The 24,235-nt window shown below is 35.8% G+C and overlaps 1 protein-coding gene across 12 annotated transcripts in view; it reads right to left on the bottom strand.

The window, feature by feature from the left end:
- LOC123875723 (transient receptor potential cation channel trpm) overlaps positions 1-24,235 on the bottom strand; it is a 244,813-nt gene that overhangs the window by 139,544 nt on the left and 81,034 nt on the right. Inside the window, exon 1 of one of the 12 annotated variants that reach the window (XM_045921728.1) lies at positions 2,314-2,495. The exons of the other annotated variants lie outside the window; for them this stretch is intronic. Coding sequence (XP_045777684.1) covers positions 2,314-2,343 — 30 coding nt within the window. The 5' untranslated portion in view covers positions 2,344-2,495. Of the gene's footprint in view, positions 1-2,313; positions 2,496-24,235 lie in introns of those variants that run through there. 12 annotated transcript variants of the gene reach the window in all.

The raw sequence follows: 24,235 nt of genomic DNA, 5'->3' as shown, positions 1-24,235 counted from the left end.
TTTTGCCATTTCATTCACATCAGTTCTAGCGTTTCAAAAATTCAATTACAAACCGTTGATCGATGAAATCAATCACCTATCAGCACATACGCATTTCGTATTTATAGGCTGCTCCAATTAGCCCGCCCTTAGTCCCTTCACAATCACGGGACTATCGATCATATTTCATATGGTCGGTTTATAGAAACCTATATCTATTTATTGGCAAGGCACCATACATAAATCAGAACCTATATAGGTATTATGGTGAATAAGAAGGATATCATGATTAGTTAAATACAAGAAACATGCTAGAATTAAGTAAATCTTCAATATTAAAACGTTTTCAATGAAAACTTCGATTCCCAGTTGAACTGAAAGATCAATATTTTTTGTAGATGACAACTTTAGCACTTAAATCTGGAAGGAATTGCCACAAGATTTTAAAAGCCCATACATTTATCTCTATCTCTAAATGATTTTCGTGCTAGCACAGAATAATTATTATTTATTAAAAATATCTCTTGTTTAATATTTTGCTTTTAATCTTTATAATGCTTTTTAGAAAGAAAGTTTGCTAGGATTGAACTATAAGATTGTTGGCACTGATCCACCCATTTCTTTTACTAGGGCATCAAAGGTCACATGTAGACTAAAATAACTATTGAAGAAACTGTACAAAATAATGGTTTCAAAATTATTGTGAAGTGCTGAGCTTGGAGTAGTACCCAGTCAGAATGATTAGGATATCATAAAGTACAGGCAACAGGCCAAGTAAATAGGTAGCTGGTACTTACCTACTCCATTCTCTTTAGTAGAGACTATGATAGTCATGATAGAGCAGTCACAATTTGTTTTCGTTTTAATTACAAGGAAGGAGGATCCTTCTTTTCTTAACTGTTGGCTGATGACTTTGACACGAGGTGCAAAATGCAAAGAAATGGTGGGGATGTGGTATCTATATAATTGCGTGGTGTATGCTTGAGACATCCATGAGGATTTTACTTCTCAGCTCTCGAAGGAAAAGAAGACATCATAAGATCCAAGTAGATAAACTAAAATAACTATGGCCTGGCGGGCCGGGCATGTTGGTTGACGTGCCTAAATAATAAGTTGAAATGTTTTTATACCTAAGGGATCTCCGAAAGTAATTTGTAAAAGTTTTGCTCCGTAACAATATAACCTTTTTCAGAAGATGTCTTGACGCCTAACAAGGTAGGTATTTTCTGAAGCGAGGCTCACAGTATTGAGACATCGCCGGACGCCTATTAAAAGTTTTGCTAAAGAAACTCTGTACGCAGTTTTATTCTGGGCATATGTCGTATAGCAACTTGCCTTTTTTAAGTCGGCACTGTGTCCATTCTATAAATAAAATAGTATTTATTTACTAATTTAGTGTATGGTCGAATAAATTGTTCACCCGAATCAGATGACTGCTTGATAGATTATAATAATAGGTTGATAGCCTGAACTTTATCTATCTAGGGCTATCGTGTATGAGCAATACGGTATAGTTTAGATAGATCTAGTCTAAATTAGGGTAAAGCGGGTTAAAGGTTGTGGCGGCGAGTGTAAAGAAAATGTCGGATTGCCAAATTGTTGTAAAGATATTCGGATACCAGAATATGAGCTAGCATGTAGCAACCGACACTATAAGCCCTACATGTTGGGGTCATATTCATTCCCGTCCTGTAAAGACATGATTTAGGGTTGCTTCAGAAAAAAGTGTAATTTAACTAAGGTGGGATGGATGAAAGAAATAGTACCGTGGACTGCTGGTACTCCACCTGTTTCACGAAGAAAATAAGGCATGATTTAGATTTGCTTCAGGAAGACAAAACACTAAACTGATTTAGGCAGGATAGAAGGGATAGCAATATCATCGCAGAACCCTGATAGTACTCCACCTATCCTCTAAAAAAATTGTAGATAGGTATATATATATTCTAAAAATAATTAAGATACCAATTACCTACCTTTTTTTTTAAAGGAATTATGTACTTATCTTACATTCAGCATGTCCTACTTAAATAATGGCAATTGAAGTTCTACGCGGAATAATATGTGGTAAAGCTCTCATTACAGCTTTTCAGAAATAACAATGTAAAGTCAATCATCTGATTTTTGCTCAGTTGTTTCCAAACCGACCTAACCATTCATCGAATGATTGAACCTGGGACCGCTTATTGGTGCAAACTGCAAACCGTTGCGTCAGAGAGCTCATTCAACTCACCTAATACAGATAAGTAAACACCATACAATAATTTAGGTAACCTACGTTATATTATATTAATAATCTGACATATAAATGCAATAGATAAATAAAATATCTACCTTGAGAAGCCTTATCAAATCCGCACACATGTTTACACTTTTAAATTAACAATTTACGTTAAATTCGCGAAAGGAAACACATATTTATCATAATTATTTATATCACATGATACTATTTTGAGTGTAATACATAGATAAACAGAAATGCAAGCTACGCAATACTGCACCACGCGGTTACTGAAGATGACAGCTGTTTGCAACGGACATGTAACAGTTTAACACATGTCTGTCCCTTTCTATCAATGCACCGTTTTCTTGTTTTGCGTATTCCTATCTCGTTCCTACATCTCCATTTTAACAAAACACCTTCGTTAACTACTATAGTATGTAGAAAAGGGTCTTGTTATGGTTGACGTATAATCATTGTTGCCGTAGAGTACAATAGATTTTTTTTTCCCAACTTCTTATCCTATGGGTAGGGTGAATCAAAACATTATAATATTTGAAACGGGACATTCTTTGACAGCGTATTGTTAATATTAGCATCAAGTCTTTTGTTAATTTGACGAACTCTACCTACCTCTAATTAAACCTGTTGTCTTTATTACGATTTGTCATCAATGCATTGCAAGCAAAAAAATCAGGAACTTCATAAGAGCAAGAATTTACAATGTGCCTAATTATGTGACTGGCATTAATGATTTTGTGCTTTACTTTAAAATTATGCCCATTTTTGTCATAATATTCCGTTTTTATCAACGTACAATAACCGCAGGACAAAACTCTAAACAACTCTGGCAACATGTGATTGAAACAAAATAAACGTTATTGTCAAAACTATGTCATACCTACACACAAAGTATCAAAATTTTATAGTTGCTTCTAGTTCATTTTACGTCACTGTATAGGTATCGATTGACTTCTATATGAATAATTAAATACCTACCTACTTAGGTAAGAATAAAATATTGAAAAGTACATTTACCAAAATATCTTCTTGTGTTTAACTGAAAATAAAAGAAACCTAGAAGTCGGACTGTGAAAGTAACTTCGCTATCAACCTAATATAATAGGTACAATCTGCAAACTGGAAAAGATCTTCATTCCTTGATAGCAACTTGGCTCGAAGCTCCAACTCTTATCAATTGGTTCAATTGCTGACTCGCTAAGTAGGTCAGTTATATCATGCTGGGTTATTATTAAAACACCGCACCTACGTCTGATTCTAACATTTTAACCACATTTTTCACCATCCACAAAATTACAAACCTGTCTATCAGCGACATTAAAAGGTTCTATTCTGTGCTTTCAACATTAGGTAATGGCGCACACGTAAACTATCGTATGTGGCAAAATTCCTATAACTTTGCTTTAGACAAATTTCAACAGTTCACACGTAAACTATCGTATCGTATGTGACAAAATGCGTAAAACCATACTTAGGACTTTTTAAAAACCCGCACGTAACAATCATCACTATTCAGTACCACCTTTGGATTTTTATTATTCCTATGGAAATTTACAGTATCAAAATAAAAAATAAAAAATGGTAAAGAGTCGTGAAAAGGTAACAGACAGACTGATGACAGATACGGTTTTATGACTCAAACTACATTTAAGTAATTTTTTTGAGCAAAGGATTTCGAGCTTTAGAAATTTCACAGAAAACCCCCCACGAAGACTATCGTATCTTACAAATTCAAATACAAAATATTTTTAATCAATTACACTTTTACAAATACTTTGAATCGTCAAAAGCATCTACCACTGGTTCGGAATGCCTTTCCTACCGAGAAGACCCAGCAAGAAACTCGGCAAAAATGTAACATACAACTTTTTACACACTTTCGCATTTTATGTATTGTTATCAATGACTTTTGTATAGAAAGTCATTGATTGTTATGGATTACACTCGATCGGACCTCTAAACCCATGAATATAACATAGAGAAATACATATACATAGTATATGAACTGTTATTTACCCATTTTCTACAATTGCAATCTCGACCTCTGACCTTCACAAAAGGCTACTCGTCCTTGACTTGAAACTACTGTTTTACAATTAGCTGCTTTCTACAAAGATAAGATCTAGGTTAATAACTACATACACGGTAATTCTATAGGGCGCTATCGCTAGGTTTACTGCACCAGTCCCCTACTAAGGTTGTCCAATCCATTACTAAATTAAAAGTATCTATCTGTCTGTCTGTTTGCTAGCTTTTCACGGCCCAACAGTTTAATCGATTCCGACGTACTTTTATTCCGGAAAATCAAAGAGTTCCTACGGGATTTTGAAAAACCTAAATCCACGCGAACGAAGTCGCGGGCGTCAGCTCGTACATAATATAATCCACCAAAGGTATTCAACCGATCTTTTCAACGATTGCTCTTTTATCTTACGTATCCAATTTTGAACAGTACAAAACCGATTCCGTGAAGCTCAGTCGGTAAGCTTCGAAATTGAGTGAGAATCCTATGTCGATCAAGGGATTCTACCAATCAAATTTTCCAAACCATACACTACGGGAAAAAGATAAAAAAGTGGAGAAACGCTGCTAAAAAGGAGACACTAAGATAGGTATATGCTGTAGGCATATGCGTTGAGTTTCAGTAGCTGTACGAAAAATCCTACCTATGCGTCAATCTTGTTAGGATTTGTCAAATAAAGTCTATTTTTGACAGATTTACATCGACGTAGAGTTGATGTAAATCTGTCAAAAATAGAATTATGGATTTTTTACATTGGAATTCATATTCAAGATAGGGGCTTCTTTAAGGGAGAGGCAGGTAGGAAGTTGAAATTTTTACAAAGTGTGTATTTATATTACCGCCATACCTACAAATAATAATAAATATGTTTTTTTTTAATTTGCATAGTGGCCATGCAAATTAAAAAAAAACATATATGTAGTGTTTTATCTACCTACCAACTTATAATATCTTACGATGGTACGGAACTCTTCATATGCGGGTCTAACTTGCACTTAACCGGTTTTCAATGATTAAAGACCTTTGTGACAACCCTAGGTCGAAGAAGAACTAGAATATATGCTAGTCTTTCTTCAGACTAAATATTTACCTTTCCAAAACAAAGCTATTTCTCAGATTTGGACAGAAGGCGTTTACTAGACATGTTTTGCTGTATTTGGCTTACATCCAAAATTGAACCATTTAACCGTAGTGCCTGTTGTATAAAGTCACCATTACTGTCGTGTAAAGTCACTTAAGCAGAATGTTATATATTGTCTATTGTCTATGTCACTATTGTCTGTGGTCTCTCTCTTGAAATAAAACATCATACAACATGGTGTCAGAATTATAAAAATTAAAATTAAAATGAATAGTCAAACTGCTAAAAAGTACCAAGATTTTGTCGAAAATTAGTAAATCAGTCGTAAAAGTTAATCAAATAATTTACAGTTTAAAACAATTTAGACAAAATGCCGAACACAGAAAAAACTCCTCAAGTCATGTCGGCAAACGACACGTGTTCGACATCAAACATTTTTAATAATGTTCCCAAACTTGTCGTCTCGAAGGCTGATAGCCAGAGCAATGCAGTGGAGTGGAAGAAGTGGTGGCAGAGTTTCCAAATGTTCCTTCTCGCCACGAACCTGGAAGCTGCGTCCGAAAAACGTAAAATAGCCATATTGCTACACACTGTCGGTGAAAAAGGCGTGGAGATTTACAATTCTTTTAACTTGGATTTAGAGAAGATAACATTATCGGAAGTAAAAAACAAATTTGACAATCACTTTGAGCCACAAAAAAGCCTAACGATGACACGTCATTCATTTTTCACGAGGGTCCAAAAAGATGAGGAAACTATTGATTGTTTCATCACTGACTTGCAGAACAAAGCAAATAAATGTGAATTTGGAGAGCTAAAAGACTCATTAATCAGAGACATCTTTATAGCGAACATGAGTTCCAAATTGATTAATGTGAAGCAAAGATTACTGCAAGAAAACAACCCTACTCTTGAAAGAACACTTACACTAGCAAAAACCGTCATCATGGCGCAAGAAAATGCTCAAAAAATTGAGAGTACACAATGTCCAGACACAGTCATGCACATACAAAGGCAAAGACCAAGGTCAAGGTCCAGAGGTTCTTCAAATAAACAAAGTATGTCACATAGTCAAGTCAAGTCAAGGCAACGCAGTCAGAGTCCATTTAGTCAGCGCAGTGCCAATAACAAAACCTGTGGACGGTGTGGTCAATTTCATCGCTTCAAATGCCCAGCTCAAGGAGTTAAGTGCAATTCGTGTAATCGTCTCAATCATTTTTCAAAATTTTGCTACTTTAACAAAAATAACATTAGAAATTTACAGTCAACGGTCAATTCTACAGAACAGATGTCTAACAGTGAACAATTTTTTATAGGAATGGTGAAAAATTGCAGTGATTCTTCAAATTCTAATAAGTCTTGGTATCTTAGCATGTTTATAAACAATGTAAAAGTCAAATGTATATTAGATTCTGGTGCTGATATAAATATCATGTCATATAATACATTTAAAACATTAAAATTGTCACAGTCAATAATTAAAAAGTCTCAAGCCAATGTAAAAGGTTTTGATGGGTCGTCGATAGAAGTTTTAGGTCAATGTGATTTAATTTGCAATTTTAATGGTTGTCAACAAAGAATATCATTTTATATAGCTAACATTAGTTGTTCTACAGTCTTAGGTCTACCTACATGTGTTGATATAGGTGTCTTAAAAAGAGTCTTTGCGATCAACAATAAAAAAATGTCTCAAAGTCAAATATTAACAGAATTTAATGATGTATTTCAGGGTCTTGGATGTCTACCTCCTGTTTGTCGCTTGAAGCTTCAGGACAATGCAGTACCATGCGTTGATCCTCCCAGAAAAGTTCCATTTGGATTATATAGCAAATTAAAAGAAGAATTGGATAGCATGTCGGAAATGAACGTCATAGAAAAAGTCACACATCCTACTGAATGGGTAAATTCTGTCGTAGTCACTGTCAAAAAGTCAGGTCAGTTAAGAATTTGTCTTGATCCTAGGAATTTAAATAAATACATTATCAGAGAACATTATCCTCTTAAAAGTATAGATGAAATTAGGTCAATATTAAAAGGTGCTTCTTATTTTTCACATCTTGATGCTTTTTCTGGCTTTTGGATGCTGAAACTAGATAGTGCGAGCTCAGATCTTTGCACATTTCAAACACCTTTTGGTCGTTATCGTTATTTAAGATTACCTTATGGTATTAATGCTGCGTCAGAAATTTTTCATCGAGTAATGACAGAAATTTTTGCTGATCTTGAAGGAGTCTTAGTTTTTGTCGATGATATTCTAGTATATGGAGAAACAGAAGAAATTCATAACAAAAGATTATATAAAGTCATGCAGAGAGCAAGAGAAGTCAATTTAAAATTAAATAAAGATAAATGCAAATTTTCAGTCAAAGAAGTATGTTTTTTAGGCTATGTCTTTAGTAAAGAAGGTGCTAAGGTCGATCAGGAAAAAGTCAAGGCTATTGTCAACATGCCTACCCCAACTAATGTCAAAGAACTACAAAGAGTCTTAGGTATGATAAATTATTTAGGTCCTTTCATTCAAAACATGTCGGAAAAAACTCAAGTTTTAAGAAATCTTCTAAAAAAAGACTCAGTCTGGGTCTGGGATGAAAATTGTGAAAAAAGTTTCCAATCTTTAAAAAATGCAATCACAAATGCACCTGTCTTAGCTCATTACAACCCAAATATACCTATAGTCTTGTCAGTCGATTCATCAAAGAAAGCATTAGGAGCAGTGCTCATGCAAAATAAACAGCCTATAGCCTACAGTTCTAAAACTCTAACTACAACTCAAGAAAGATACGCTCAAATAGAAAAAGAGTTATTCGCTATTCAATTTGGTTGTGAAAAATTTCACCAATATGTCTATGGCAATAGGGTCACTGTACATACAGATCACAAACCCTTAGTCTATTTATTTAAAAAACCTTTGCACGATGTACCAGCACGTCTACAAAGAATGATGCTTGCCTTACAGGCTTATGATTTAAATGTAATTCATGTGCCTGGTAAAGAAATGTACATATCAGATACATTGTCTAGGGCAGCTTTAAAAGAAAACTATATTCCAAATTATGAGTCAGATTTGTCATGTCATGTAAATGCAGTATATTCTAACTTGGCTATAAGTGAAGAATACAAAAATAAAATTTTACAAGCTACTAAATTAGATGGTCAATTGCAAATGTTAAAAAAGTACTGTCAGGATGGATGGCCTACTAGTAAAAATCAAGTAGATCCTTTATTGAAGTCATACTGGAATATTCAGGCGGAAATTCATGTCATTAATGATTTATTGTTTAAAAATGATAGATTAATTATTCCAAAGTCAATGCAAAATGAAATGTTAACGAAAGTCCATGAAGGTCATCAAGGCATCAATAAGTGTCTAAGTCTTGCTAGAAATATTATTTTTTGGCCAAACATGAGTGCAGATATAAAAAATTTAGTTGATCAATGTTCTATTTGTGCTAAATTTAAGCCTAATAATCAGCCAGAGCCATTGCAAAGCTATAATATAAGCAAATTTCCATGGCAGCAAGTAGGTATTGATTTAATGCATTTTAATAACAAAACTTATTTAGTTGTCACAGATTATTATTCAAAATTTATTGAATTAGCAATGCTGAACAGTAGATATACAGCTTCTAACATAATAATACAGTTAAAATCTATTTTTGCACGCCACGGGATACCAGTCTCCCTGGTTTCCGATGGTGGTCCACCTTATAATTCAGCAGAGTTTAAATCATTTCTATATAATTGGGATATTGAACATAAACTTACAAGTCCATACCACCCAAAGTCTAACGGTCAAGCTGAAAGTTCTGTCAAAATTATGAAAAATTTATTAAAAAAATGTTTGGAGTCTAATAAAGATCCATACATGGCTTTATTACAGTATAGAAATACACCTAAAGCTAACTTTCCATCTCCAGCTCAGTTATTAATGTCCAGAAATCTAAGAATGCATATACCAGTCACTAATAAAAAGCTTAAACCTAAAGTAGTCACCTTCAGTGATTATAAAAAAAGTTTTGATAAAGACCGAGCACAAAGTAGAAGTTATTACAATAGAAATAAAAAACCATTACCACTTTTACAACCTGGTGATCATGTCACTTTTAAAAAGAATCCTAATTCAGACTGGCTTCCTGCTATTGTTAAAGAAAGGTTAAAGTGTCAGAGGTCATACATAATAGAAGACAGTAAAGGTAATAGGTACAGGAGAAATAGAGTACAGATAAGGTTCACGTCCAATGAAAGTTGTCACAAGTTCGATTCCGAGGTGCCATCCAATGCTTCTGAAACCCAAATTAATCAAAGGGAAGAGGAACCAAGCGAGAGACAGGTGGAAGCAGACCATGATTCATTTACAGATTCATTCATGGATTCAGTTCATAAACCTAAGGAATTTTACAAGTATGTGACTAGATCTGGTAGAGAAATTAAATTACCTATGAAATATGATTTGTAACTTTTTAACTAAATGTAACTTTAAATGTAATTTAAAACTTATACTTTTATATGTAAAACTTAAACTATTATTTTATGTACCTATGTAAAAAATTGTCTCTTTGTAATTAACTAATTAGCAATTTACTCAATAATGTCATGTCATGTCATAGTGTTCAACTTCTTAAAATGTCAACTAAAAAATTGTAATAATTTATTTATTTAAAAAGGGAGATGTTGTATAAAGTCACCATTACTGTCGTGTAAAGTCACTTAAGCAGAATGTTATATATTGTCTATTGTCTATGTCACTATTGTCTGTGGTCTCTCTCTTGAAATAAAACATCATACAACAGTGCCTACGTAAGTCGTGCCTATAAAGCATAATTTAGAACATAGAACATAGAAATATTTCGCTCTTTTCAAATACAGCATTGATTGTATCTTCTATCTGGACCCAAGGTACCGATGTAACTACCGTTAAATATGGTAAAAGAAAGAATAAAAGATAATGTGGAGTACTATAAATACAGACCACAACATTATTGCGATTCTAGCAATATTCTTGTCTGGTGGGAGGCTTCGGTCGTGGCCACCCTACCGGCAAAGTCGTGCCGTCAAGCGATTTAGCGTTCCGGTACGATGCCGTGCAGTCAGTAAGTGCGCCAGTCAGTCAGTCAGTCAGTCAGCTTTTCCTTTTGTATATTTAGAAGAACATTTTTAAGGTGAGAGACCACGACGCGGGATATTGTCTACGATGTCGCATGCCGCCGTCGCTAGTCGCGGTCGCATACCCCAAAGTCTACAATCTACATGTATAGAGACAGATTTATGCCAGTGATATAACGCTGTCTCCTTTTAACAAGCCAAAGTGCGTTCTATTGTGTCGCCTGTCGCGGTAGCATGGCTCAAAGTCTACCTTTTAAAGGTACAAGTGAGATATTTTATTCAGGTAGGCGATCACAGGAACGACCTAAAAAGAGACAATTTATAGCTATGCCTAACGGTAACTTGCCAACGATCCATGCAAGTAGAAAACCAATTTTTCAAATCAGTCGATTGGTCACGGACGTGCGCTAAATTTCAAAGGCTATTCAGGCTCGCGTAGAATGTAAGTACCTAGATACCTAAATGGACGAGCTTTTACAGCGGAACGGGTTATAACGATAAAAAAGCGCAATTTAAAAACCGATTTCAGTTAAAACTTTTTAATCAATGACAAATTACAATCAATAGATTACAATATGGATTTATTCAAACGAAGGACCAACAAATTCCTGAAAGGCCAGCAACGCATCGACCTCGGGTGCTGCAAATTTTCATGGGCGGCGGTAATAATCACTTAACATCAGGTGACCCCGCCTGCTTGTTTGCTCGCTATTTTTTATTTAAAAAATATCTTGAGTGCAATCTCATCTCATTACCATCATCATTACAGGGCCATTACTAAGCACGACTTTGCTCTCAGAATGAGAAGGGTTTAGGCCATAGTTTATCACACTCCCAATTAGTGTGGGTTGGCAGATCTCAAACACCTTTAGGATTGAGACTGAGAGAGCAGATAGCGAATTGCGATCTCACGTAGATCCTCGAAAATCAAAGAATCCTCACGGGATTCTTAAACCTACATCCACGCGGATGAAGTCGTAGGAAAAATCCTAGTTAGTAGTTACCTACATAGACAAGGCTCTGTACCGGAACTGGATGTAGAAATAGAGATAAAAGAGCGCAGATCCAAAGCCGATTTAATCCTTTTAGTGCGGACTGCGGATTGGTAAACGTTTCAACTGAACTACAGTTTACAGAACAGGTTTACTTTATTTATTTAAGCTCTTAGACTGCCTAGGTATCCATGATGCTAATTAAGTTGTTAGGTACATCCGCATCAGAATATAGAGACTTATTAATGTTGTACCAAAAACTTAGAAATTCAACAAAACATTGAAAAGACATGCACAAGTTAAAGTTTCTGCTTTTATAAAATAACGATGGTCTGACCCTTGCGGGCTCTTAGTCTATTTCTATTCTCATTTCTAGCGCTCCACAGAAATTAGGTATATTTAATCTAATCTAATATTTTCTAGTATTTCTGTTTGCCTATAGCTTACTTGAGCATATTATGTATTGTCTTGTTTCATTGTTTACATACAAACACAACAGTTATTAAGCACTAGAGTTGGCGTTAGGCCAAATATGAACAGTTCAAGCCCTACACAACCGAAAAGCTACGTTTTCAAATCTAAATAATAATATCTATAGAATGCATAAATTTTGAGAACTATCTTCACTTAGATTTTACAAAAGTGAAGAGTGTTAGTGTAAAATAGTTACACCTTAAATATATAATGAATACTTAGTACAAAAATAAGCCAATTCAAAAGAGTCTATGCCTTTCCGTGTTCGGACGGAAGTGAATAATTGCTCAAATCAATAATGCTTGATAACTTTGAACTAAGTTTACTAAAGTCTGAAATAGTAGCATTTTAGAGACATTTTAGGTATATTAGAGGCATAGTAGGCATTTCAGAGATGAATTCGCGGATAAATTCTCGTATATGTAATAAAGTTCATTATAGTTTGTTCGTAATATGTCATTGTTTGCAGACAACCGCATAACAGCAATTATTCTCCCTAGAGTTGGCTTTCAGCCAAATATGAGCAACCAACCCCTACACAGACGAGAAGCTAGGTTTACAATTTACAGCCCAAAACGATATGCATTTACACTTCGTTACACCTTTTTCACTTCTATACCCCTTCCAGGTTAACCCGCTTCCATCTAAGACTGTATCATCACTTACCACCAGGTGAGATTGAAGTCAAGGACTAACTTTTTTATTTTTTAATGAAAATATTACAATAAAACTTAAAGCTAGTATCTAATTATTACTATACAAATCATGCTCGCGTGGAATGGTGCCAAGAATACTGGCTGCATTTCCGCGTTGGACAGCCAGGCTGATCCGTTGCTAGGACTAACTTGTATCTGAATTTAAAAAAATCTTTGTTTGAATAGGTACTTTTTTCTTCACACATCATATTTTGAACCATGGTGAAACGTGAATTGGGTAATTCTCAAGCTAACCCATAGCTTACCTCAAATATTGAAGATTAAGAGGAAAACCTATGCGAATGACATTGACGATTTCCCCTTCAAACTAGCAATTTTGACATGTCATGACCCTCTATTGACAATTAATCAAGCAGACATTTCAATCTGCGAAATTTACGCGGACTTTTAGTATTTTGACGTAGGAGGGTAAAAGATCCAGTAAATGAACGAATAAGGACTACCCTGACTTTGACCTAAAATTAAGATTTATGAGAATCGTTCTATATATAATTTTTATATTTTTTTTTATCTGTGTCTATACACAGTAGGTATACACTCTTAAATTATTTAAATATCAAAAACGCAAAAAAATGCGTGGTATTAATTATTATAAATTATTTTATTTAACAAAAGGATAAATTGCCAGTAAATGAACTGGGAATTTCAGTGAATGAACGAACTCTATCTAGTGCATAAACTCTCGATTCCTATTAATAAATTCTTAAGTATATTTTCGGCTTGGAATTTTAAAAAAAATGTCAGATTTTCAGTTTTTGACTTATTGTATATTTTTTTCTACATTTTGCGCGATAAATCAAAAACTATTTTACATAATAATAATAAATAAAACCTGTTTTAGAATGTATAATACAGCCCTTTCATATGATATTATCCCCTTTGGTATAGTTATCTTAGTTTGAAAGTCACCTAAATTTTCTGGAAAACAGTCCAAATGACTACAGAGAAAATGAAACTTAACGCCCTTGTTGCATCCAAGTCGCTGGAAGTGCAACATCAGCTACTGAATGTGTTAAGAGTAGAATGGTAGATTAGAGGTACTGGGTTGGGGCTGAGGTACAGATTTATCACCAGAAGTCAGAATCGTTCAAATTGCAGACTGCAAGTTACAATAGAGCCGCTTGGAACAATTTTTTTTGCTGTTTCTTCTGGTAATATTCACAACGCAGAAATAATAATCATCATGGTGTTTAGATGGTTTGCGCCAAATTATAATTTTTTTTTAGTAGTTAACTATTCTTATTTGCTCATAAACGCAACGAGGAAATACAGCTTCCACATATAAAAATTGGAGTCCAGGCCTTGCTGTTAGCTGCTAATGGGTTCTCAAAGTAGCCCGAGTATGCTTGTTTTACTGGGCACAAAAGGAAAGAATGAAAGGAGCTTACCCAGTACATCTTAAAAGATCCGTTATAGATACATGCATCCTGCCATGCCTTACCTATGCCAGCCAAACATGGGTCCAGACAAAGAATATAAAAAGAAATAGTGACTTGCTAAAGGGCGATGGCAAGGTGCATAAATTAAGCAAAAAATATTCAAAGTGAGAATTGAAGACATAAGAAAAAAGACAAAGCCTACAGACACCTTGAGACATGCCCTAAAACTGAAATGCAAATGGTCATATTGTATCGATTTTTACAGATGAAAGAAGGACAGGTAGGTCGACCGAAGACGCGTTGGTCTAATGCTATTGTGCAAATCGCGAGAGAAAATTAGCTTGATAGTACCAAAGACAGAGAGAAATGGGGATACCCAAGAGGGATCCATATACAAGAAAGAAGAATACCAGAATAAATATAAAAAAAATTCAAAAGAAAAATAAAACCGACTTCAAAATCACAAACACTAAAAAGTAAAAAATAATTTAAGTTATTGTGGTTTTTGAAGTCGGTTTTATTTTTATTTTGAAAATTTTTTATTTCAAAATTTTTAGTGGCCCCACTCTACTATAATAATATGCCATGCCCAGCTAAAACCCTACTGTTTACTAAGCAATTACACTGATCGCGAGCAATTTGCTCTTATCCATTGAGGAGTTCTGTTCTCCATCTCAGAAGATATTCATCAGAACTTCATCAAATTTATATGGGACCACCTGCAAAGTATACCTAGCTTTTCAAAAAAAAAAAAATATTCCAAATCGGTCCAGGCGTCTTTGAGCAATCGGTGAACATACATTAAAAAAAAATTGAATTTGCTCTTATCCATTGAGGAGTTCTGTTCTCCATCTTCAAAGATATTCATCAGATCTTTACCAAATTTATATGGGACCACTTGCAAAGTATACCCTATCAAACAAAAAAAAAATCCAAATCGGTCCAGGCGTCTTTGAGTAATCGGGGAACATACATAAAAAAAAAGATACCAACGAATTCAGAACCTCTTCCTTTTTTTAAAGTCGGTTAAAAATATACTAAGATTTACTAACATGGTGTTATACCATAGAGTAGCAAACAGAGGCAAAGCTTCTAAGAAGCGAGCAAAATTTATAACTATTTTGGTAGGGCTGGCACTGGAGGATACAATTTAATTAACAATAGTTATTTGTTCAACAAGATGGTAAAGTTTGTTTTTGTTGTGATTGCCTAGTTTAAATATCGATCTTTAAATATCGATCGATAGATCTAAATATCGATTTTGAACGAAATCAGTCAATTTAGAAAGAATTATAAATGGTGCCAACTTTTTTAAATTTTGGTTACAGGTTCCTATTTTGTGATCCCAGGGAGCTCTAAATATCGATTTTGAACAAAATCGGTCAATTAACAAAGAATTTCAAAATGGCGTCAACTTTTTTAAATTTTGGTAACAGTTTCTTATTTTGTGATCCCAGGGAGCTCTAAATATCGATTTTGAACGAAATCGGTCAATTAACAAAGAATTTCAAAATGGCGTTGACTTTTTTAAATTTTGGTTACAGGTTCCTATTTTGTGATCCCAGGGAGCTCTAAATATCGATTTTGAACAAAATCGGTCAATTAACAAAGAATTTCAAAATGGCGTCAACTTTTTTAAATTTTGGTAACAGTTTCTTATTTTGTGATCCCAGGGAGCTCTAAATATCGATTTTGAACGAAATCGGTCAATTAACAAAGAATTTCAAAATGGCGTCGACTTTTTTAAATTTTGGTAACAGTTTCTTATTTTGTGATCGCAGGGAGCTCTAAATATCAATTTTGAACGAAATCGGTCAATTAACAAAGAATTTCAAAATGGCGTCGACTTTTTAAAATTTTGGTAACAGTTTCTTATTTTGTGATCGCAGGGAGCTCTAAATATCGATTTTGAACGAAATCGGTCAATTAACAAAGAATTTCAAAATGGCGTCGACTTTTTAAAATTTTGGTAACAGTTTCTTATTTTGTGATCGCAGGGAGCTCTAAATATCGATTTTGAACGAAATCGGTCAATTAACAAAGAATTTCAAAATGGCGTCGACTTTTTTAAATTTTGGTAACAGTTTCTTATTTTGTGATCGCAGGGAGCTCTAAATATCGATTTTGAACGAAATCGGTCAATTAACAAAGAATTTCAAAATGGCGTCGACTTTTTTAAATTTTGGTAACAGTTTCTTATTTTGTGATCCCAGGGAGCTCTAAATATCGATTTTGAACGAAATCGGTCCATTAACAAAGAATTTCAAAATGGCGTTGACTTTTTTAAATTTTGGTAACAGTTTCTTATTTCGTGATCCCAGGGAGCTCTAAATATCGATTTTGAACGAAATCGGTCAATTTACAAAGAATTTCAAAATGGCGTCGACTTTTTTAAATTTTGGTAACAGTTTCTTATTTCGTGATCCCAGGGAGCTCTAAATATCGATTTTGAACGAAATCGGTCAATTAACAAAGAATTTCAAAATGGCGTCGATTTTTTTAAATTTGGTAACAATATCCTGTTTTGTGATCCTAGGGATCCTCAAATATTGATTTTGAACAAAATCTATGACAGTTCAAGAAAATAGATTTTAAACACTATTTAAATTATTATCATTAACATTAAATTAAATGAAAACACGACGCGCGACGTGTACTGCAGCCCCTGAGCTTGAGCACAGGCCGAGCCGGTATAAACCGATTTCTCTCCGTACGCGACGTAGCGCCTGTGCTCACGCACACACGCGCCTCAAGCTTGTAGTAGTGTACCTATCGTAGCGCGCTTGTATGAAGCTTTGACTCTGTTCGCTACTCATGTGGTTATACAACGCAATACCACACTAACAAACACTCGTACAAACATACAGACAAGTATATACTCACACACACTCACACACACACATGGACGCACGCACACACACTTTTGAACGGTTTGAACGGAAAACGGTTTCGAAATTGAAATTGAAAAAAGTGTAAGAATTTGTAAGAAAATATTTAAAAAAGGTATATCAGCCGGTTTTTTATTCCAGCTCTTAATACATGTAAAAACGTCCAATCTGTTCATTTACTTGAGCCTTTACCCTAGTACCTAATTATATCGACCGCCCCATATCAAAACAAAGATGATGATGGAGATGTCAATGAGATGTCAATGAGAAAAATTGTCTCGTTTCAAAATTTTTATTTATTTAATATTTGGCGCGGTTATTTTGGAGTAATATTGGCATCAAATTGGCTCTTATTCGCGAAATACCCCGTGGTATTATTTTCACCTTTGATATGCGATACTAACAGCACTTTTTGTTTCAGGGGCCTCAACGGGCAGCGCCTGCTCTGCGGGCTTCCTGGTTGCCGCAGTCGGGGCTCCGCGCGCTTATAGACGCTATTGTGTAGTGTTTTAGTGTTTTTCTTTTTACGTGTTTTGAAGTATGAACCCCAATGCTTCTCAAGGTGAATACCTAGAATGCTCCCACTGTAGCGATGGCAGGCGGTTTAAGGGTCGCAAAGGCCTTAATATTCACATCACACGTTGTCACGGACCGCCTACACGGCCTCTTACATGCCCAAATTTAATGTGCGATCAAACCCAATCAGGAAGCGATAACCAGGTACCATTTGAAATTGTATTATCCAAATATAGTCAAAATATCCCATTAGTAAAACGCATTCCCCGTGGAGCTAGGATATCGTTAGCTAGATCCTTATCGCATACTATCCAAAATGTACTATCAAATTCACTTTTGGATTGGCAAAACCTCTTTTTTTTCGCATACAGACATTTCTATGTAAATAAAACAGAAAGCGGGTCGTTATGTAGTAAATTAAAAAAAAATAGTTTGGCTAATCGCGTTTTTCCAATTCCTGACTGCTCTTTTCGTACACAAAATTATAATTTGAAGAAAATTGTGGAAAACAAAGTTATGGATGGGGATCTTAAAAACGCTGCCCGCATTTTGTTTTCTAATGATACACTAGCTCCATTCAATGATATAACGCTAGAAGCTTTACGTGAAAAGCATCCTTTACCAAATATCGATTCTTTGCTGCCAGACCCACCTTCTAACACTTCTCACTTACAGATAAAGGACGAAGATACTTACGCTGCGATAATGTCGTTTTCTAGTGGCTCTGCTGGCGGCATGGACGGCATAACGCCACAACATCTTAAGGATCTTGTGGGAGTTACTGCTGGGGACGCCGGCAGGGCGCTACTGAGCGACATTACCAGACTTTGTAATCTCATGTTATCTGGCGAGGTAAATTCATCCTTTTTACCATTCCTTTATGGTGCGAGGCTTTGTGCTTTTAATAAGAAAGATGGCGGCATCCGTCCCATCGCTGTTGGTTGTACGTTTCGCCGTTTGGCGTCAAAATTAGCGTGTAAACACATAGTCTCTACCCTAAAGGATAAATTCCAACCTATTCAAGTTGGATTCGGCAGTAAAGGAGGTTGTGAAGCAGCAGTTCATTCGGCTCGTACATTCTTAGCGAATGGCGAGGTTGAAGTACTGCTGAAAGTAGATGTAAAGAATGCCTTTAATTCTTTGGACAGGGCAACTTTGCTGACCGAAGTCTCAACGCAACTTCCTGAAATTTATCCATATGTCTGGCAATGTTACAGCTCAGCTTCAAAATTATTTTTTGGAGATAGCGATATTAAGTCTTCTGTAGGCGTTCAGCAGGGGGATCCTTTAGGTCCGGCCCTGTTCAGCTTAGGGATCCATAACCATATTTCAAATTTAACATCTAAATTTAACATATGGTATCTTGATGATGGAACCATTGGGGGCAACGTGGATGACGTTCTAAAAGATCTTAACCATATTAAGCAACAGTTTGGCAAAATTGGTTTAGAACTAAATTTTTCGAAATGCGAATTGTTTTTCACAGAAAAACTGTCGCAAGATAGAATACGATTGGCCTCTGATTTATTTAACGAAATTACCCCTAGCATTAAGATACTCGATAAACATTCACTTTGCCTCCTTGGTGCTCCTCTTTATAATGAATCCATACAACCACTTTTGGATCAAAAAATTAGAACATTTTCGGCTAATACCGACAAATTGGGCGCTCTAAATTCTCACATTGCATTTTCGATCCTAAAATATTGCCTTTTCGTACCTAAATTAATTTATATCCTTCGCGCGAGCCCAATTTGGAAATTTCCTGGACTACTCGATAATATGGATGCCACCCTTAAAAGTACACTAGAACAAATTCTAAATTTAACTTTTGATGAGCACTCCTGGAACCAAGCTACTTTACCGGTCAAGTACGGTGGCATCGGCGTGAGGAAAATTTCCAGTGTAGCTCTTCCAGCTTTTCTGTCCTCTGTGCATAGTATAAGAGAGCTTAGCTCTCAAATTCTCAAATCAAATTCAATATCATTGACCTATGCCACAGAGGCCCTAGAGAGTTGGAAGGTCAGATGTCCCAATGTCGATATTCCAAAGGAACGTTCTACACAAAAACTTTGGGATTTGCCATTGGTTCAGCTGACACATTCAAATTTGCTGCAAAATCTTACAAGTGACAGAGATCAAGCCAGGCTCCTAGCATTATCGGAAAAGGAATCTGGGTATTGGCTTCATGCCTTGCCATCCAAAAATCTCGGCACCCTTTTAGATAATGAAAGTTTTCGTGTGGCTCTAGGTCTCAGATTGGGAACACCGCTGTGCCATCAGCACAGATGTCCGTGTGGAAAAGAGGTTGATAAATTTGGAATTCACGGACTCTCTTGCCAAAGGAGCGCTGGTAGGCTATTTAGGCATGGCTCTCTTAACGACACGATCAAAAGGGCTCTTGCCACCATAGACGTTCCTGCGCTCATTGAGCCGGCAGGGATTAGTCGGGATGATGGCAAGAGACCTGATGGATTGACGCTGGTTCCCTGGGAACGGGGACGGGCGCTAATGTGGGACGCAACGTGCGTTGACACATTGGCCCCGTGTCATATCAGGGAGACAGTATCAAGACCGGGAGCCGCAGCAGAAATGGCTGAAAACGGCAAGCGGCGCAAGTATGCCTCTCTTATTGAGAGTTACATTTTTGTTCCGTTTGCCGTGGAGACCCTGGGGCCATGGAGTCTTAGTGCAAAGAAATTTTTACGAGACATTTCACCGCGTTTAATAGCCTCATCGGGTGACAGAAGGGCTGGCTCATTTTTTGCGCAACGGATCAGCCTGGCTGTCCAACGCGGAAATGCAGCCAGTATTCTTGGCACCATTCCACGCGGGCATGATTTGTACAGTAATTAGATAAGGCTAGCTTTAAGTTTTATTGTAATATTTTCACACATTAAAAAACATAAAATTAAAAAAAAAAAAAAAAAAAAAAAAAAAAAAAAAAAAAAAAAAAAAAAAACAAAGTAAATGTCATTTTTCCGAAAATCGTTTTATGTCATAAGCCTAACTTTCATAGTATGTCCCGTTGTATTGTAAGGACACCCACATTAAAGTAAAATTAAAAGCTAGTAAGTCGCTTTGACCATTTTAAAACATAGTAAGTCTATGAACTGGCTAGGTTTTTTATAGATTAATGCGCCTTACTAAGTTTTTCAAAGGAATTAGATTAAATAAAATAAATATCACCCATTATCTAAATACCATGTCAAAACAGTAAATACTTAATGATGCATTAAAACTTAAAAGTAAGATAGGAAAAGTCAATGACCTCTACATGTCAACTGTTAAATATGGCTTGCAAGGGAAATACTTTGCATACTTACATAATGTTTTTAGGGTTCCATATCTCAAAAGGAAACACGGGACCCTTATAGGATCACTTTGTTGTCTGTCTTTCTGTCCGTCTGTCCGTCTGTCGTGTCTGTCAAGAAAACCGATAGGGTATTTCCCGTTAACCTAGAATTATGGGCAGGTAGATAGGTCTCAACTCTCATAGCCCAAGTAAAGGAATAAATCCGAGAACAAATTTCGTGATTCTAGATCAACGGGAAGTACTGTATAGGTTTTCTTGACGGACGGACGGACAAATGGACAGACAACAAAGTGATCCTTTAAGAGCTCCGTTTTTCATTTTGAGGTACGGAACCCTAAAAAAGAAAGTGATGCACATCTAATGAATAAATGTGTAGGCCAGTCTTCACACTAAAATATTTAAACCCCTTTAATTTAAAAACTGTCATAGCCTAGTGGTTAGAACGTCCGCCTCCTAATCGAAAGTCGGGGGTTCGATCCTGGAATCACGCACTACTAACTTTTCAGTTATGTGCGTTTTAAGCAATTTAATATTGTACATCAAATCTTTGAAAAGAGCAACCGCCGAGTTTCTTGTTGAAGACTACGGCCTAAACTTCTCTTGAATTTAAACCACTTACTAGGTTTTGATCTGAGAAAGAAATTTGACATTAATTGACAAAATTGAGAGACCTAAGCTTGTATAAGAACACAGAAGTGTCATAATTCGTGTTCACTTTGCCTAACGTCTCTCAGAGAGAGATTTAAACTGTTTCTTATAATCACTGGCCATATTTCAAATGCGAAAGTGTGTTTGTTGGTTTAATATTCAATCACGCTGCAACGGAGCAACCAGTCGACGTGGTTTTTTGCATGGATACATTTAAAGACCTTGAGAGTGACATCTCTCTCCGCATCGTATTCTTTATTGCTGAGGGTTGTGACCTCTTTCCATTATTCCTACATCTAATGGTAGGTTTTCTTGGGATAATAATGCGGTGGGTTCAAAGAGCCTACGGAACTCGACTAGAAAAACGAGATTTTGACTCTTAGTTTTAACGGTTATGAATTAGTTATTATTATCAGTGATAAAATTGATTAGGGCTGCCAGGTAAAATTACATTTATCTCGGAAAATCAAAGAGTTTCCACGAGATTTTTTCCAAGTTTGCGCTACTAAGTACATATATTATGAAGAGGAAAGGTTTGTTTGTTTGTTATCGATAAACTCTGAAACTACTGAACTACTTGCACTAAAGACATAATCATCAACATCAACCGACAGACGTCCACAGTGAACATAGGTCTTTAATAGGGTCTTCCACATGCTACGGGTTTGCGCCGCCTGAATCTTTGCGCTTGCGCTTGACGACAATCATGCTTTAAAGAAAGCAATGATGAGGTCCAAGTTGGAGCACGCTTACCTGGAAGATGCCTATTCACTCTTGGCTTGCAGGTATCTATGGTATATATGGCAGGAAACACGGCCGCCGAAATGGCGTTCCAACCTTTAGGCTCTCCCCATTGCCCGCAGCATGAATCTGAGCTTCCTTATGATGGTTATATTATGTACATATAATATCTCATAAGAAATCTCTAACACACAATCCAGCTAAGTAGGTCCAATTTCAAAAAAAGCTAGCTAGCCGACAAATCTAACTCAGTTAGGCAGCCTTCGGGAACCTTCGAGATGTCTCTCGTCCAAAATTCCTCAATGCTTGAAGACCAGTCTTTGAATAGTGCATGATGTCAGTGATGAAAAATGGATCCGAAATATAGGTCTTTTTTTGTACACAGGAAATGCCTGACGCATACCCCTCCGTCATGTGGGGCTTGCACCAAACTTGCACTACTACGAAATCCATTTCGGAACACGGCGCCCGAAACGAGGCGCGCTATCTCCTAAAAAACATAGGTATAATACCTATTTAGAACACTTACTATCTGTCATCATAATCTATGACAACCTCCGAGTATTTACCTGGTAAAACCGTAACTTTCGAATAAATTTTAGTATATAAGCAGGCTTCATTTAGAAATGAAAAAATCCCTATTTTATTTTTCAACGATTATAAACACAACTTTCATTCAAAAATAATAAGCTTAAATTCATTTTAAATAATATTTTGCGACGAAATGACGCGCACAGTCCTTCCGCCATGACAGTCCAGTGGACACTGAATTCCATAGAGCGCCTGCAAGAAAATAAATAGCACAGGAAGTTTTTTGGTTAGTTTTAGATTATTTAAGAAATGAAAAACATTTAGTATAAAACTAACAGTTCAAATTGATTGCTAAACCTAAACATATCATTTTCTGGAGGTTGGCTTCAAAGTATCAAGATGTTAAAGAAAACTTTTACAGAACAAGTTGCGAACAGCAATGTTTTCAACTTGTTTTTTTTTATTATTGGGATAATGTATACTAAATTAAAAAAGGCCCTTATAATCTTCACAAACTGAAGTTTTTAATTGCATGTATTCAATAGATGTTAATGCTTTAGAAAAATAAACAATTTACTTCAAAGTACAGCATTTTTGCGATTTGTCAAATAGCAATTACCTTAAGTATTTTTGTCGTTTTCTTTAATATGGAGATGGATGCAATGCAAACATAGATCAACTAAAAATTAATGTATCATATTTTTAAGGGCCTATGTCCATATACAGGCTGATGGATGGATGGATGGATATTTTTAAGTGTTTTTTTTAAATAAGTATTTAGGGTTACTATTGAGGGTTACTAGGTCAGACCTAAAAGCCTGTTAAATACGGATCACTAAGGTCCGAATTTTTACAAGGCTCTACAATATACAGACAACCTAGTATTTAATGTAGTCTATCTAATCTAGTACATAGAGATTGTAGTGTCTGGTGTTATTGTTTGCGAAAAAGTAAAATATTGTTTGCACACAACCGCGTATCAAAAGTTATTACCACTAGCGTTGGCTTTCGGCCAAATATGAGCAATTCAACCCCCACACAGACAACAAGCTACGATCACGGCCCTAAATGATATAGTACATAATATATTATGTATTTGCTCTTAATCACACTCTTCTGTAGGTCACTTATAGCTACACAGGATGCCAAAAATACTCCAATAAAAAGGTCTCCTGTCTTCAGATAGTTTTTAGTCTGACTGACTATCCCAAAGCATTACTTATAAGTTATTGGTTCTGTTCTGGTAGTGTTCTGGAGTGGACACCGCTTACTGGTAAGCGCAGTGTGGGACGACCTCAAGCCCACTGGACCCATGACCTGACGAAGGTGGCGGCGAGCGGGTGGATAAGACAGAGTAAAAGTGAAAGTGTGTCTGTCTGTCTGTCCGCTACCTTTTCATGGCCCAACAGTTCAACTGATTCTGACGAAATTTGGTACAGGGTTAGCTTATATCCCGGGGACGGACATAGTATTGGCGTCACTCAGAAAAGCAGGTATTATTTAAATATTTTTATCGAATTATTGGAATGTCCTCTCCAAAACCAACACAAAAAAAACACAAGTTTAATGTGTAAGGTTATCCGAGAGTTTTAATCTAAACAAACTA

This window comes from Maniola jurtina, chromosome 20 (genome assembly GCF_905333055.1).
Source record: "Maniola jurtina chromosome 20, ilManJurt1.1, whole genome shotgun sequence".
NCBI classification, from domain to species: Eukaryota; Metazoa; Arthropoda; class Insecta; order Lepidoptera; family Nymphalidae; genus Maniola; species Maniola jurtina.
The sequence above is the reverse complement of the archived record's forward strand: the minus strand, read 5'-3'. Positions and strand labels throughout refer to the sequence as shown.